Source organism: Phyllobates terribilis, unplaced genomic scaffold, assembly GCF_046119375.1.
Source record: "Phyllobates terribilis strain yellow unplaced genomic scaffold, ASM4611937v1 Scaffold_10__3_contigs__length_209671492, whole genome shotgun sequence".
In the NCBI taxonomy this organism is placed as follows: domain Eukaryota; kingdom Metazoa; phylum Chordata; class Amphibia; order Anura; family Dendrobatidae; genus Phyllobates; species Phyllobates terribilis.
Window position 1 is genome coordinate 80,473,506 of NW_027362770.1, and position 15,913 is coordinate 80,489,418.

Consider the following 15,913-nt stretch of genomic DNA (forward strand, 5'->3'; position numbering starts at 1 on the left):
CCTGATAGGCCTGGAGGATCATGAGGATCCTCATAGAAGAGGGGGTACTGTTAGAACCCTCCTGTTAGTTTTTGCTATCTTGTGTTTTGCGGTCACATGACCAGCTGCCTATATATTCCAGCTCCGCCCTTCTGGCTTTACTGGACTTCAGTGTTTTTTGCCTGTCTCTCTAGCCAGGTGCTTCGGTGCCTATCTCTGTCTAGTTTGCTTGGTCCTCTGGGACTTCTAGTACTTTTTGTCAGTTTGTCTTTTTGCTCTGCAACAGCTTCTGTTAGGAGGTGTCCCATTTTTGTCCCAGTGCTTAGTTCTTTTAGGGACCCCTCCCTTTATTCTATAGGTCTCCGTTCAGACTAGCCGAGGACGAAGGCGAATCTGTTCACAAGGAACAGGCTGCCCGCTACATTGTAGGGATTCAGCTTAGTCTTACTGTAGGGACAGCTTTTCCTATTCTTTCTTAGTTTATGTTGCAGATCATAACACCTGGGGGTCCTGAGCGCTGCGGGACCACCCACCGTTTTTAAACGTCGGTGCTGTACAGAGCCCAGGCAGCGCCGACGTTTATGTACAGTGGGCGGTCCTGAACCGGTTAAACAAAAAGTTAATTAGTGGCAGTCACAACCTAAGAAGTAGCTACAATGGCCAACTGACCTCACCATGAGTTAATATGAGCATTGTAACACGTTTTTTCATGCGAGTATCATAAAACTAATCTCCACACAGCTTCAATATTGGGAGGATGTGTGCCCTTCCAGCTTATTTTGCAAAAGGTGAGGAAGGATCCACCTGAAACTAGATGGTGGATGTGGCATGGATTAATGGAGATTAGGATACAAGTTTTGTCCCTACACTTGAGTGAAGGTGTGAATGAGATTATATAATTATCATATACTTGGAAATAGTCGGCTAGGAAGGTAAATCCAAATTTGCGCACATTGAATAATTTTACAATTGACTTTTAAGCTTAACCAATCTAGCTGTGCTGCTGCACTGGGATTTTTTTAGCAGGCTTTTTAAAGTTATTACAAATACCATTTGCTCAACTTTCGTTGCAGTTTTTACAGTATTGAAAGCAACCTACTGGATGCTTCAGGCAAATACTTTATAATGTGATGCTACAGAAGCAGTTCATAACAGGGACCCCTGTCACCACAGTTCCATAGAAGTCACATCATCTGCCTATATAAACTACACGACCAAGATGAAAAAGAGAAAATATAGCATGAAAAGAGATTAATTGTAAGAATGGTAAATACCTGCATGTTATCTGTTGCATCTCCCAGCATACCACCAAAAGTGATAGAATTTGTTACCGTTGCCAAATAGATAAACAGAATTGCTGAGAGGCATTGAAGATTGAGGGCATCATAAAAATCACTCCAATACCATGGTGCCTTTCTTCTGATATCCTTTATGAGCCCACCAAAAAACCTTAAGGACAAAATAAGCACTCTTTTTATAGTAGTTGAAATATTTCACATCATTGCACATATCTTTATACTACCTTTTATCATATTGCCATCTTAAAGGGAATCTGTCACCCCCTGGGACTTATCTGATCTTGTGCGCAGGCGAGTCACTTTGACTTCCTGGCGCCTGCGCACGGGATCCCTGCTCTACAATGAACATAGACGGCAGGATGAAGTGCACCTTGCGTAAAAGGTGAAGCGCACAGGCGCAGGATTTGGCAGTGGTGACTGCACATCACAGGGCACTGTGATGTGCAGGGGAGGGGGGAAACATTATAATTCACACAGGAGGCAAGATTTCTTGCGGGCCCCGGGACGGGAACACATCAGAAACCTTAATGAATAAAAAGACATTTCACAGCAACAAGACCTCTAATATGGGGCATACAGGTAGGTATAGATTTACATTTCTATCACCTGTATACCCATTTTAGAGTTCAGATAAGAGCAAGGAGGTGACAGATTCCCTTTAACGTCATTAACACCAACCTTTCTTACTCTCAAATTGCCAACAATTATTTGCATAATATCTATTTTTTTATTATTACTTTCCTTTAACCTCACTTTCATCTTTCTTTATACAGTGTATGGTATATCATAATTAAAATGAGTGCTACTTCCCTTTCACCTGTGTGTATAAAAAAAAATCCAGAAAATCATCAATAGAAATAAATGTTTGTGTATATTACCCTACTTTAGAAATGCATATGTTCATTCTTTTGAGCATTTAGTTAGCGCTTTTTCAGGCGTTTTTCAGACCCTAATCTGCCAAAAAAGGCATCATATGCACATAACCTTAGCAATCTGTTCTTGTCCCAGTGTGTTTTTATGCTTGTGTAATCAGGAGTAATAACAGGAGTAATAACAGGAGTAATAACTCCTGATTACAAAAGCATAAAAACACACTGGGACGAGAAGAGATTGCTAAGGTTATGTGCACATGATGCCTTTTTGGTGGGTTAGGCTCCGGAAAATAACTGAAAAAACACTAATAAAAGGCTCAAAAGAATGAACATATGTATTTCTATGTAAATACAAATTGTCATTCATATGTCCAGTCTTATGAGTGTTTCCAAAGACACCAATCAGTTAACATACAGGTGCATCTCACTAAATTAGAATATCATCAAAAAGTTAATTTATTTCAGTTCTTCAATACAAAAAGTGAAACTCATATTATATAGAGTCATTACAAACAGAGTGATCTATTTCAAGTGTTTATTTCTGTTAATGTTGATGATTATGGCTTACAGCCAATGAAATCACAAAAGTCATTATCTCAGTAAATTAGAATACTTTTTAACAACAGCTTCAAAAATGTTTTTAAAATCCAAAATGTTGGCCTACTGAAATGTATGTTCAGTAAATGCACTCAGTACATAGTCGGGGCTCCTTTTCCATCAATTACTGCATCAATGCGGCGTGGCAAGGAGGTAATCAGCCTGAGGTGTTATGGAAGCCCACGTTGCTTTGATAGTAGCCTTCAGCTCGTCTGCATTGTTGGGTCTGGTGTCTCTCATCTTCCTCTTTACAATATCCCATAGATTCTCTTTGGGGTTAAGGTCAGGTGAGTTTGCTGGCCAATCAAGCACAGTGATACTGTTGTTTTTAAACCAGGCATTAGTACTTTTGGCTGTGTGGACAGGTGCCAAGTCCTGCTGGAGAATGAAATTTCCATCTCCAAAAAGCTTGTCGGCAGAGGGAAACATGAAGTGCTCTAAAATTTCCTGGTAGACGTCTTTGGTGTCAATAAAACACAGTGGACCTACACCAGCAGATGACATGGCTCTCCAAACCATCACTGATTGTGGAAACTTCACACTAGACCTCAAGCAGCTTGCATTGTGTGACTCTCCACTCTTCCTCCAGACTCTGGGACCTTGATTTCCAAATAAAATTGGAACTCTGGGACCCTGTGGAGTGTGTCAATGATTGCCTTCTGGACATCTGTCAAGTCAGCTGTCTTCCCTATGATTGTGGAGCCTACTGAAACAGACTAAGGGGCCTTTATAAATGCTTAGGAAGCCTTTGCAGGTGTTTTTTATTAATTATTCTCATTTACTGAGATAATGACTTTTGTGTTTTCATTGGCTGTAAGCCATAATACTCAACATTAACAGAAATAAACACTTGAAATAGATCACTCTGTTTGTAATGACTCTATATGATATGAGTTTAACGTTTTGTATTGAAGAACTGAAATAAATTAACTTTTTGATGATATTCTAATTTAGTGAAATGCACCTGTAAGTGTGCAAACCAGTCTTCAGGCATTTTCTACTCTTACGAATGAAACGCTAAAAAAGATCTTCAAGAAAAAAATTGTTGGTCTTTCACTAAGCGTCTTTCTTTTGGAAAACTCTTCCAGTTTGCACATACCCTTACGGTTCTTCACTGACTAGCATGGTACTGATCTTTCGTCTTTAAATGGTGAGGTTTTTTTTGCACTAATGATAAGCTTCCAGTTTGGTACCCTTCAGGCAATACTTTCCCACGGTTTAAAAAATAATAAAAGCTAAGGACCCCTCTTTAAAGAGAACCTGCCACAATATCAAAAGTGGCCAGTTTTTGCTCTTGTTTTATTCCCGTTGCTCTTCTAAGAATTTATTTTTTTGTTCTTTTGCTTTGTATCCAGAGTTATGGGCTTTTTTATTTAGTGCTAATTTTTATAGCTTTACCAAATTGGGTGTTACTCATAGGATTCTCTGGAGGTGTGTCTTTTTTGCATTATTACCCTGTGAACAAAGCCTCCTTCGTAAAGCCCAAAAAAGTTAGCACTAAAAAAGTCCACACCTCTGGAACCATATAGCGGATTTTAAAAAGTGTAAAATAAGTGGAATTTTCAGTGGAGCAGCAGGAGTAAAATTAGAGCAAAAACTGGCCACTTCATAGAGTATCAGCTACTCTTTAAATGTTCTTTATGACAAAGGTTTTTTCCTTGCAGAAGAAACACAATGTACCACAACGCAAAAATATACATGCACAATAATAGACTTTCTAACCTGTCAAACTAAGGAGATTAGTGTGCTTATAATTAAATATATTTTAGGCAAATAAACACTCCTCATATATAAAAGTGAAGGAATGTCTGTACATCACGAATGAAAAACCTTTAAGTCATCTACTGTCTTAGCACTTTGTAGAAAAATATGATGGTAAAATTGAAGGTCCAAAATTTAGTTGGATAAAATTAGTCAAACCAGATTGGAGATGGGGACGATAATAAATAAATGTCCAGAGTCTTAGTATGATGGATATTTCAGCTAAACAAAATAACTCTAATAGATTTGAATAGCCAAATAAAATTATTTGCTTTTTAAATATGGATTCACATGATACAGCTGCAATCCAGTTAATATGCTTTAATGTAAGTGTTTTCTATTCATTGGATATTTATGATAGGAGTACAGGTATCATTCAAACAATAGGCCCAACTTCTGATTATTTTACAGTTTTGGTACGGTTTCTGTAGGTAGAATTTTGATGTGAATTAATGAGGTATTGTGATGTATCATAAAGAGTTATATTTTTATACATGAAATAAAGATGTTTTTATTTATTTAACAGAATAAGAAGGCATATAAAACTTTTGACTCCTTAGACTTCTGTACGAGCCAGTGTTGTCAGAGCAGCGCTAGTTGTGAATACAATGTACAGTCATGGCCAAAAGTATTGAGAATGAGACAAATAGTAATTTTTCCAAAGTTTACTGCTTCATTTTTTGTAATGGCAATTTGCATATACTCCTGAATGTCAAAGAGTGATCAGCTTAACAGCAATTACTGTACTTGCAAAGTCAATATTTGCCCAGAAAATGAACTTTAACCCCCAAAACACATTTCAACATCATTGCAGTCCTGCCTTAAAAGGAGCAGCTAACATCGTTTTAGTGATTGATCCATTAACACAGGTGTGGGTGTTGATGAGGACAGGGCTGGCGATCAATCAGTCATGATTAAGTAAGAATGACATCACTGGACACTTTAAAAGGAGGCTGGTTCTTGGTATCATTGTTTCTCTTCAGTTAACCATGGCTATCTCTAAAGAAACACGTGCAGCCATCATTGCACTGCACAAAAATGGCCTAACAGGGAAGAGTATCGCAGCTACAAAGATTGCACCTCAGTCAACAATCTATCGCATCATCAAGAACTTCAAGGAGAGAGCTTCCATTGTTGTCAAAAAGGCTCCAGGGCGCCCAAGAAAGACCAGCAAGCGCCAGGACTGTATCTTAACCGCTTCCCGACCGCCCACTGTAGATAAACGTCCGCGCTGCCTGGGCTCTGTGCAGCGCGGACGTTTAAATACGGTGGGTGGTCTCGCAGTGCTCAGGACCCCCAGGGTCCTGCAAGCACTGTGAGAGCGGTGCAGAGCGTTAGCTCTAACAGGGAACATCATCGGGACCTGATTAGATCAGGTCCCAGTGATGTTAACCCTTTGCTGTCTTCTATATGCCGCGATCTATAGTGATCGCGGCATATAGAAGACAGCAGGAGGAGAAGGGGTCGTCGACTTACCTCTCCAACGACCCCTTGATTGCTTTCAGGACCTGGCGTTGCTATGGCAGCTGGAGGTCACATGACCGCCTCCAGCTCTGCCATATATGGTATCCTTCAGCTACAGGCTGAAGCCAGACAGGAGACTGTGAAGCAGTCAGTGAAGATCTCATGTAATGTAATATATGTCTATTACATTACATGAGATCAGGGATCAGAAAAATAAAAATTAATGTCCCATACAGGGACTAAGTAAAAATGTAAAAAAAAGTAAAAAAAATGTTTTGAAACTGTTAAAAAAAAATACAAAATAAATAAAAATAAATAAATAAAATTTTAAACCGATAAATCCATATATTTATGCAAAAATAAAAAAAGTACACATATTTGGTATTGCCACGTCCGAAACAACCCAAGCTATAAAACTGTCACACTAATTAACTCCTTATGTGTACACCGTAATAAAAATAAAAAAAAAACGGAGCAAAAAACTATGCTTTTTCCTCATATCGCCAAACAAAAAGTGGAAAAAAATGCGATCATGGAGCAGAATGGAAATAGAAATGGTACAGCTGAAAACGTCATCTTGTTCTGCAAAAATCAAGCCGCTATACAGCTCCATCAGCCAAAAAATAAAAAAGTTATACCTCTCAGAATAAAGCAATGCAAAAAAAATATTTTTTCTATAAAATTGTTTTATTGTGTAAAAGCGCCAAAACATAAAAAAATATACAGTAAGTGTAGTATCGCTGTAAACGTACTGACCCGAAGAATAACGCTGCCTGATCACTTTTACCACACGCAGAACGGCATAAAAAAAAACCTCAAAAAACAATTCCTGAATTGTTGGTTTTTGTTAATTTTACCTCCCAAAAAACGGAATAGAAAGCGATCAAAAAATGTCACGTACCCACAAATGGTACCAATAAAAATGTCAACTCGTCCCGCAAAAAACAAGCCATCACATGACTCTGTCGGCCGAAATATAGAAAAATTATAGCTCTCAAAATATGGCGATGCAAAAACTAGATTTTGCAAAAAAAAAGCGTCTCTTAGTGTGTGACAGCTGTCAGTCATAAAAACCCGATATAAATCTGGTATCTCTGTAATCGCACCGACCCAAAGAATAAAGTAATCTAATCAGTTATATCACACTAGGAACGGTGTAAAAAATAAATAAAACCAATTCTTCACCTGCTACTGATTTGTTTATTATGTCTCCCAAAGATCGCAGTATGGCTCGGCACACATTTATCCTGCGCCCTGCGCTGAGCACTTACGCCAGAGTTTCCATGTAAATCTCTGAAATATGTGATTCAGCCGGAACCCATGACGGAAGATTCCCTGTAATGAGGCAGATATAGGCCACTGTGGATGCCGTCTGGCCTGTGATCCCACGGTGTCATTTGTTTTAGGCGTGCATAAAAGTGCGGTTGGCCACAGTTTTGTGCACTTCTGACAAAAAGGACACCGCTAAACAGAGGCCAGATGGAGTCCAGAGTAACTCTGCTGCCTCATTACAGTGAATGGATCCCGCAGGGGTTTCATCTGAATTACATCACTTGGAAATTTAGATGGAAACCCCGATGTAAGTGCTCAGCCTAGAGCGCCGGATAAATGTTACGTAAAATGTTCCCAATAAAAGCTTCAACTCAGTCCTCAAAAAAAGCTAGTCCCCACTCAGGTCCGTCATCTGTTAAAAATATAAGGGACTTCCAAGTTACTGGTAGCAGAAAGGCTCTGGAAAAGCGAAATGGCCCTTGTCCCCCAAAAGAAATTCAAAAAATGTTGTGCTCCCAAATCCAAATGCCTATTCTACAATAATTTGTTCTCCAATTGTCAAATAGCACTCCGTCCCCCCCAGATCTCGCCATATGGCTGAGCGGTACGATACAGCCACATATGGGGTATTGCCACTTTTAGAAGAAATTGTGTGACACATTTCGGCACCATTTTTACCCATTGCCCTGTGTGAAAATGTAAAATCTGAGGGTAAAACATTTTTTTGTGGTAAAAATATAATTATGCTTTTTTCACTGCCCAATGGTATAAATTTAAAAATTAAAAAATACTCACTACTTCCCTAGATGAATTCCTTGAGAGGTGTAGTTTACAAAATGGGGTCACTTGTGGGGGTTTCTGCTGTTTCGGCATGTCAGCGACTCTTCAAATGTGACATGGTGTCTGCTGCCTATCCCAGCCAACATAGCGCTCCTTTCTCTTCCGAACCCTGCCGTACACCAAAGCAGTGGTTTTCCCCCACATATGAGGTATCGGCATGTTCAGGAGAAATGGAACAACAAATTTCATGGTGCAATTTATCCTGTTACCCTTATGATAGTACAAAATTAGGGAAAGGAAAACATTTTTTGTGGGAAAAATGTGAAAATTTTATTTTTATGGCTCAATATTATAAACTTCTGTGAAGCAGCTGGGGGTGCAAAGTGCTCACCACATATCTAAATAAGTTCCCTAAGGGGTCTACTTTCCAAAATGGTGTCACTTGTGGGGGGTTTCCACTGTTTAGGCACATCAGGGGCTCCCCAAATGCAACATGGCGTCCGCTAATTATTGAAACAAATTTTACATTCAAAAAGTCAAATGGCTCTCCTTCCCTTCCGAGCCCTGCCGTGCGCCCAAACAGTGGTTTGCCTCCACATATGGGGTATCGGCGTGTTCAGGAGAAATTGCACAACAAATTTCATGGTGCAATTTATCCTATTACCATTATGATAATGGAAAATTAAGGGATGAAAAACGTTTTTGTGGGAAAAATGTGAAAATTTTATTTTTACAGCTCAATATTATAAACTTCTGTGAAGCACCTTGGGGTTCAAGGTGCTCACCACACATCTAGATATGTTCCCTAAGGGGTCTAGTTTCCAAAATGGTGTCACTTGTGGGGGGTTTCCACTGTTTAGTCACATCAGGAGCTCTCCAAACGCAACATGGTGTCTGCTAATTATTCAGACAAATTTTACATTCAAAAAGTCTAATGGCGCTCCTTTCTTTCCGAGCCCTACCGTGCGCCCAAACAGTGGTTTTCCCTCACATATGGGGTATCAGCACGCTCAAGAGAAATTGCACAAAAAATTTTGGGGTCCTGTTACCCCTGTGAAAATAAAAAAAATGGGGTCTAAAGTAACATTTTTGTGAAAAAAGTTAAATGTTATTTTTTTTCTTCCACATTCCAAAAATTCCTGTGAAGCACCTGAAGGGTTAATAAAGTTCTTCAATGTGGTTTTGAGCACCTTGAGGGGTGCAGTTTTTAGAACGGTGTCACTTTTGGGTATTTTCTGTCATAAAGACCCCTCAAAGTGACTTCAAATATGATGTGGTCCCTAAAAAAATGTTTTTGTAAATTTTGTTGGAAAAATGAGAAATCGCTGGTCAACTTTTAACCCTTATAGCTCCCTAACAAAAAAAAAATTTTGGTTCCAAAATTGTGCTGATGTAAAGTAGACATGTGGGAAATGTTATTTATTAAGTATTTTGTGTGACATATCTCTCTGATTTAAGGGCATGAAAATTCAAAATTTGAAAATTGCAAAATTTTCAAAATTTTCGCCAAATTTCAGATTTTTTCACAAATAAACGCATGTGATATCAAAGAAATTTTACAACTATCATGAAGTACAATATGTCACGAAAAAACAATCTCAGAATCAGGGGGATCCGTTTAAGCATTCCAGAGTAATTGCTTCATAAAGTGACAGTGGTCAGAATTGAAAAAATTGGCCCGGTCACGAAGGCAAAAACAGGCTCTGGTGCGAAGTGGTTAAAACTGTTTCAGCTGCGGGATTGGACTACCAGCAGTGCCGAGCTTGCTCAGGAATGGCAGCAGGCTGGTGTGAGTGCTTCTGCACGCACTGTGAGGCGGAGACTCTTTGAGCAAGGGCTGGTTTCAAGGAGGGCAGCAAAGAAGCCACTTCTCTCCAGAAAAAACATCAGGGACCGACTGATATTCTGCAAAAGGTACAGGGAGTGGACTGCTGAGGACTGGGGCAAAGTCATTTTCTCTGATAAATCCCCTTTTCGATTGTTTGGGACATCTGGAAAACAGCTTATTCGGAGAAGAAGAGGTGAGCGCTACCACCAGTCTTGTCTCATGCTAACTGTAAAGCATCCTGAAACCATTCATGTGTGGGGTTGCTTCTCAGCCAAGAGAATCGGCTCACTCACAGTCTTGCCTAAAAACACAGCCATGAATAAAGAATGGTACCAGAATGTCCTCCAAGAGCAACTTCTTCCAACCGTCCAAGAGCAGTTTGGCGCCCAACAATGCCTTTTCCAGCATGATGGAGCACCTTGCCATAAAGCAAAGGTGCTAACTAAATGGCTCATGGAACAAAACATAGAGATTTTGGGTCCATGGCCTGGAAACTCCCCAGATCTTAATCCCATTGAGAACTTGTGGTCAATCATCAAGAGACGGGTGGACAAACAAAAACCAACAAATTCTGGCAAAATGCAAGCATTGATTATGCAAGAATGGACTGCTATCAGTCAGGATTTGGTCCAAAAGTTGATTGAGAGCATGCCAGGGAGAATTACAGAGGTCTTGAAGAAGAAGGGGAAACACTGCAAATATTGACTTGCTGCATTAACTCATTCTAACTGTCAATATAACCTATTGGTACTCATAATATGATTGCAATTATATTTCTGTATGTGATATAAACATCAGACAAACACTAATAAAAACTAGAGGCCAGCAGATCATGTGAAAATATAATTTTGGTGTCATTCTCAAAACTTTTGGCCATGACTGTACAATATGAAGGCACAAATAGTTGACTGCTCTCTAAACACTGGATGTGTAAACTGAAAGCACAACTAACGCAGGGGCCCATGGAGTAGTGGACCCAGTCATATTGCCGGTTTCTCAGACACTCCTGTGATCTGTCCACTTTCTCCCTGCAGAGATTCACCTTCTCAGGATGTTGAGGAAAGGGCCCAGTGTGTCCCTAGCTGCTCAGTAAATGTTTTAATATGTAGTTAATTAGGAACTTTTTCAAGCTGTGCATAATCCATCAACTGAACATTATATAGGTGCAGTAATCAAATCCAACATGATCACAATTATCTATAATATAATCAGGGATGTGTCCTTCTGTCCGAAGTCTCTATAGATTGCGCAAGCGCAATGCAATGGCCCCAGACAGAAGGACATATCCACATCCCAAAAGAGGATGAAGAGTGTGCATTGCGCTGGAGATCACAGTATGCGAAAGTGTAGCACCCCGAGGGCTCGGTTGCTACAGAGCTATTGCATCTCATCCAGATGTGCGATATCTCACTTCCAGGTAAGGATGGGGTGTGGATCAGGACCCCGACACCTGCATGCATTACACCACAATTCCGGGGGGCAGGGCGACCGATATGCTCCAAGCAGAGCACGACAGTCCCTGTCCCTGGCTGGAGTGGGGGGAGGGAACACCGAGGAAGGGGGGACCCTGTAGTGCAGGAGCAGGGAGGAAGCAGTTCCTGGGTGCACCTAGAGGGAGGTATAAAAGGTGCGCACCATTTTAGATCAGAGTTCAGTCCAGCTCAGTCTGAGGAGAAGTGACAGGGAGCAGAGGCCCTGCATGAGCTCTGCTCCAGAGGCGGGCCTAGCAACTGAGGCCCAAGCCTGGAGAGGAAGAGAGAGGAAGAGGAGCGGAGAAGGCTCCAGGAACAAGGAACGAAGGGACCCCAGGGGTGTGGAGCGGCGAGTCACCACCGCACGCCCGAATCTACCTACGTAGAAGGGTCAGGCCAAAGGGGGAGACCGGTCCCCGAAACTAGTGGAGGTGGGGAACTACCCTCAGCTAGAAACCGGAGGCTGTGACATTTTATGTGGCGCAGCCCCTTGCCATACCCGTTAGGAAGGCACCACATAGGGTCAGGGAAACGGAGGCCAACGTTTGCCCGCCAAGGCCAGAGGCAGCCGGACAGAAGCGTTGTCACTGATGGGGTATGACAGGCCAGAGAAAGGACACACAAAGGGGGTCCTGTGAAGCGCTCCAAAGTTATCTGGGAGTTGGCCGAGCCCCTGACCTGGTGAGCACAGAGCGACGCGGGACGTTATGACCAGCTGAAGTAACTTGGATAAAGAACTGTGAGTAAAGATCCTGAACTGCATTACAGAGACTCTGAGTCATTACTCCCATGCACCATCACTCCCAACATCCCCACTTGCTGCCCTGAGGCTATACTCCTCCCGTAGGGAGTTATACTACACTCTGCTGCGCCCACAACACCAGCCTCAGCGGTCTGCACTGCAGCGGCGGTTCACTCTGACCGCAATCCACGGGTGGCGTAGTCGGACATTCAGAACGTATAGACTATCCCCTCTGGTTTGACCGCCCTGGGCACGGACCGGGTCGCCGCCCCGGAGACTACAACCCCCAGCATCTCACAGAGGCCCGGCTCCGGGTATTCCCCTACACACACGGCCCAGGGGGGCGCGTCATAAGCACTGAACGCATACCACGATCTCCAGCACCATAACAACTTACCTGGCCGGGAGGAGAGTTGCCGTGGGGCCTTTTCAGGCCGGAGGCCGAGGGATGAATCCGCCGTCGGAATCGGCGCATGCATATAGCGCGCTATCCGGCGCCATTTTATTGAAGACACACTTGCAGTGTGTCTTCAAAAAAATGGCGCCAGCAAGTGTGGTCTGCGCAGGCGCTGATTCTGGCGCCACAGTCCTCCCCCGCCCTCTCCTGACATCACGGCCTTATTTAAATAATGTACGCCTACCTCTTGACATCACTGCTTCATTTAAATATTTAACGTATGCCCACACTTTGCCGCCATTTTAAACAAACAAAAGAGTTGTGCGTCACGCAGTTCCTCCGGTCTCTCTCTGTTTAAAACAACATTTTGTACTATATATAGATGTATATATTGCAAATATATCTATAGAAGATACTATATATAGATATCTAGAGCAAATTTTTAGCCTATATATAGATATATATAGATCTTTCAGTATATCTCATATATATATACAGTACAGACCAAAAGTTTAGACACACCTTCTCATTTAAAGATTTTTCTGTATTTTCATGACTAAGAAAATTGTACATTCACACTGAAGGCATCAAAATTATGAATTAACACATGTGGAATTATATACTTAACAAAAAAGTGTGAAACAACTGAAAATATGTCTTATATTCTAGGTTATTCAAAGTAGCCAGCTTTTGCTTTGATGACTGCTTTGCACACTCTTGGCATTCTCTTGATGAGCTTCAAGAGGTAGTCACCGGAAATGGTCTTCCAACAATCTTGAAGGAGTTCCCAGAGATGCTTAGCACGTGTTGGCCCTTTTGCCTTCACTCTGCGGTCCAGCTCACTCCAAACCATCTCGATTGGGTTCAGGTCCGGAGACTGTGGAGGCCAGGTCATCTGGCGTAGCACCCCATCACTCTCCTTCTTGGTCAAATAGCCCTTACACAGCCTGGAGGTGTGTTTGGGGTCATTGTCTTGTTGAAAAATAAATGATGGTCCAACTAAACGCAAACCGGATGGAATAGCATGCCGCTGCAAGATGCTGTGGTAGCCATGCTGGTTCAGTATGCCTTCAATTTTGAATAAATCCCCAACAGTGTCACCAGCAAAGCACCCCCACACCATCACACCTCCTCCTCCATGCTTCACGGTGGGAACCAGGCATGTAGAGTCCATCCGTTCACCTTTTCTGCGTCGCACAAAGACACAGTGGTTGGAACCAAAGATCTCAAATTTGGACTCATCAGACCAAAGCACAGATTTCCACTGGTCTAATGTCCATTCCTCGTGTTCTTTAGCCCAAACAAGTCTCTTCTGCTTGTTGCCTGTCCTTAGCAGTGGTTTCCTAGCAGCTATTTTACCATGAAGGCCTGCTGCACAAAGTCTCCTCTTAACAGTTGTTGAAGAGATGTGTCTGCTGCTAGAACTCTGTATGGCATTGACCGGGTCTCTAATCTGAGCTGCTGTTAACCTGCAATTTCTGAGGCTGGTGACTCAGATAAACTTATCCTCAGAAGCAGAGGTGACTCTTGGTCTTCCTTTCCTGGGGCGGTCCTCATGTGAGCCAGTTTCTTTGAAGCACTTGACGGTTTTTGCAACTGCACTTGGGGACACTTTCAAAGTTTTCCCAATTTTTCGGACTGACTGACCTTCATTTCTTAAAGTAATTATGGCCACTCGCTTTTCTTTACTTAGCTGCTTTTTTCTTGCCATAATACAAATTCTAACAGTCTATTCAGTAGGACTATCAGCTGTGTATCCACCTGACTTCTGCACAACACAACTGATGGTCCCAACCCCATTTATAAGGTAAGAAATCCCATTTATTAAACCTCACAGGGCACACCTGTGAAGTGAAAACCATTTCCGGTGACTAACTCTTGAAGCTCATCAAGAGAATGCCAAGAATGTGCAAAGCAGTCATCAAAGCAAAAGGTGGCTACTTTGAAGAACCTAGAATATAAGACATATTTTCAGCTGTTTCACACTTTTTTGTTAAGTATATAATTCCACATGTGTTAATTCATAGTTTTGATGCCTTCAGTGTGAATGTACAATTTTCATAGTCAAGAAAATACATAAAAATCTTTAAATGAGAAGGTGTGTCCAAACTTTTGGTCTGTACAGTATATAAACGTCAGCAGAGAACTCCAGCAACTTTTTACGAATTATACATATATTGCAATATATATTGCAATATATAAATATATATATTCAATACATCAGCAGAGCAATCCAGCGAACTTTTAGTGAATATATACAGTATATACATATATATATATATATATATATATATATATATATATATATACAGTATATGTAGTACAGACCAAAAGTTTGGACACACCTTCTCATTTAAAGATTTTTCTGTATTTTCATGACTTTGAAAATTGTACATTCTCACTGAAGGCATCAAAACTATGAATTAACACATGTGGAATTATATAATTAACAAAAAAGTGTGAAACAACTGAAAATATATCTTATATTCTAGGTTCTCCAAAGTAGCCACCTTTTGCTTTGATGACTCCTTTGCACACTCTTGGCATTCTCTTGATGAGCTTCAAGAGGTAGTCACCGGAAATGGTCTTCCAACAATCTTGAAGGAGTTCCCAGAGATGCTTAGCACTTGTTGGCCCTTTTGCCTTCACTCTGCGGTCCAGCTCACTCCAAACCATCTCGATTGGGTTCAGGTCTGGTGACTGTGGAGGCCAGGTCATCTGGCGTAGCACCCCATCACTCTCCTCCTTGGTCAAATAGCCCTTACACAGCCTGGAGGTGTGTTTGGGGTCATTGTCTTGTTGAAAAATAAATGATGGTCCAACTAAACGCAAACCGGATGGAATAGCATGCCGCTGCAAGATGCTGTGGTAGCCATGCTGGTTCAGTATGCCTTCAATTTTGAATAAATCCCCAACAGTGTCACCAGCAAAGCACCCCCACACCATCACACCTCCTCCTCCATGCTTCACGGTGGGAACCAGGCATGTAGAGTCCATCCGTTCATCTTTTCTGCGTCGCACAAAGACACGGTGGTTGAAACCAAAGATCTCAAATTTGGACTCATCAGACGAAAGCACAGATTTCCACTGGTCTAATGTCCAAAAAGGGCCAACAAGTGCTAAGCATCTCTGGGAACTCCTTCAAGATTCTTGGAAGACCATTTCCGGTGACTACCTCTTGAAGCTCATCAAGAGAATGCCAAGAGTGTGCAAAGCAGTCATCAAAGCAAAAGGTGGCTACTTTGAAGAACCTAGAATATAAGACATATTTTCAGTTGTTTCACCCTTTTTTGTTAAGTATATAATTCCACATGTGTTAATTCATAGTTTTGATGCCTTCAGTGTGAATGTAAAATTTTCAAAGTCATGAAAATACAGAAAAATCTTTAACTGAGAAGGTGTGTCCAAACTTTTGGTCTGTACTGTATATATAAAATACATCAGCAGAGCA

The 15,913-nt window shown here is 41.4% G+C and overlaps 1 protein-coding gene across 2 annotated transcripts in view; it reads right to left on the reverse strand.

Moving 5' to 3' along the window:
* LOC141164416 (electrogenic sodium bicarbonate cotransporter 1-like) overlaps positions 1-15,913 on the reverse strand; it is a 766,124-nt gene that overhangs the window by 386,992 nt on the left and 363,219 nt on the right. For both annotated transcript variants that reach the window (XM_073649614.1, XM_073649613.1), the window contains exon 9: positions 1,254-1,428. In XM_073649614.1, coding sequence (XP_073505715.1) covers positions 1,254-1,428 — 175 coding nt within the window. The remainder of the gene's footprint in view (positions 1-1,253; positions 1,429-15,913) is intronic.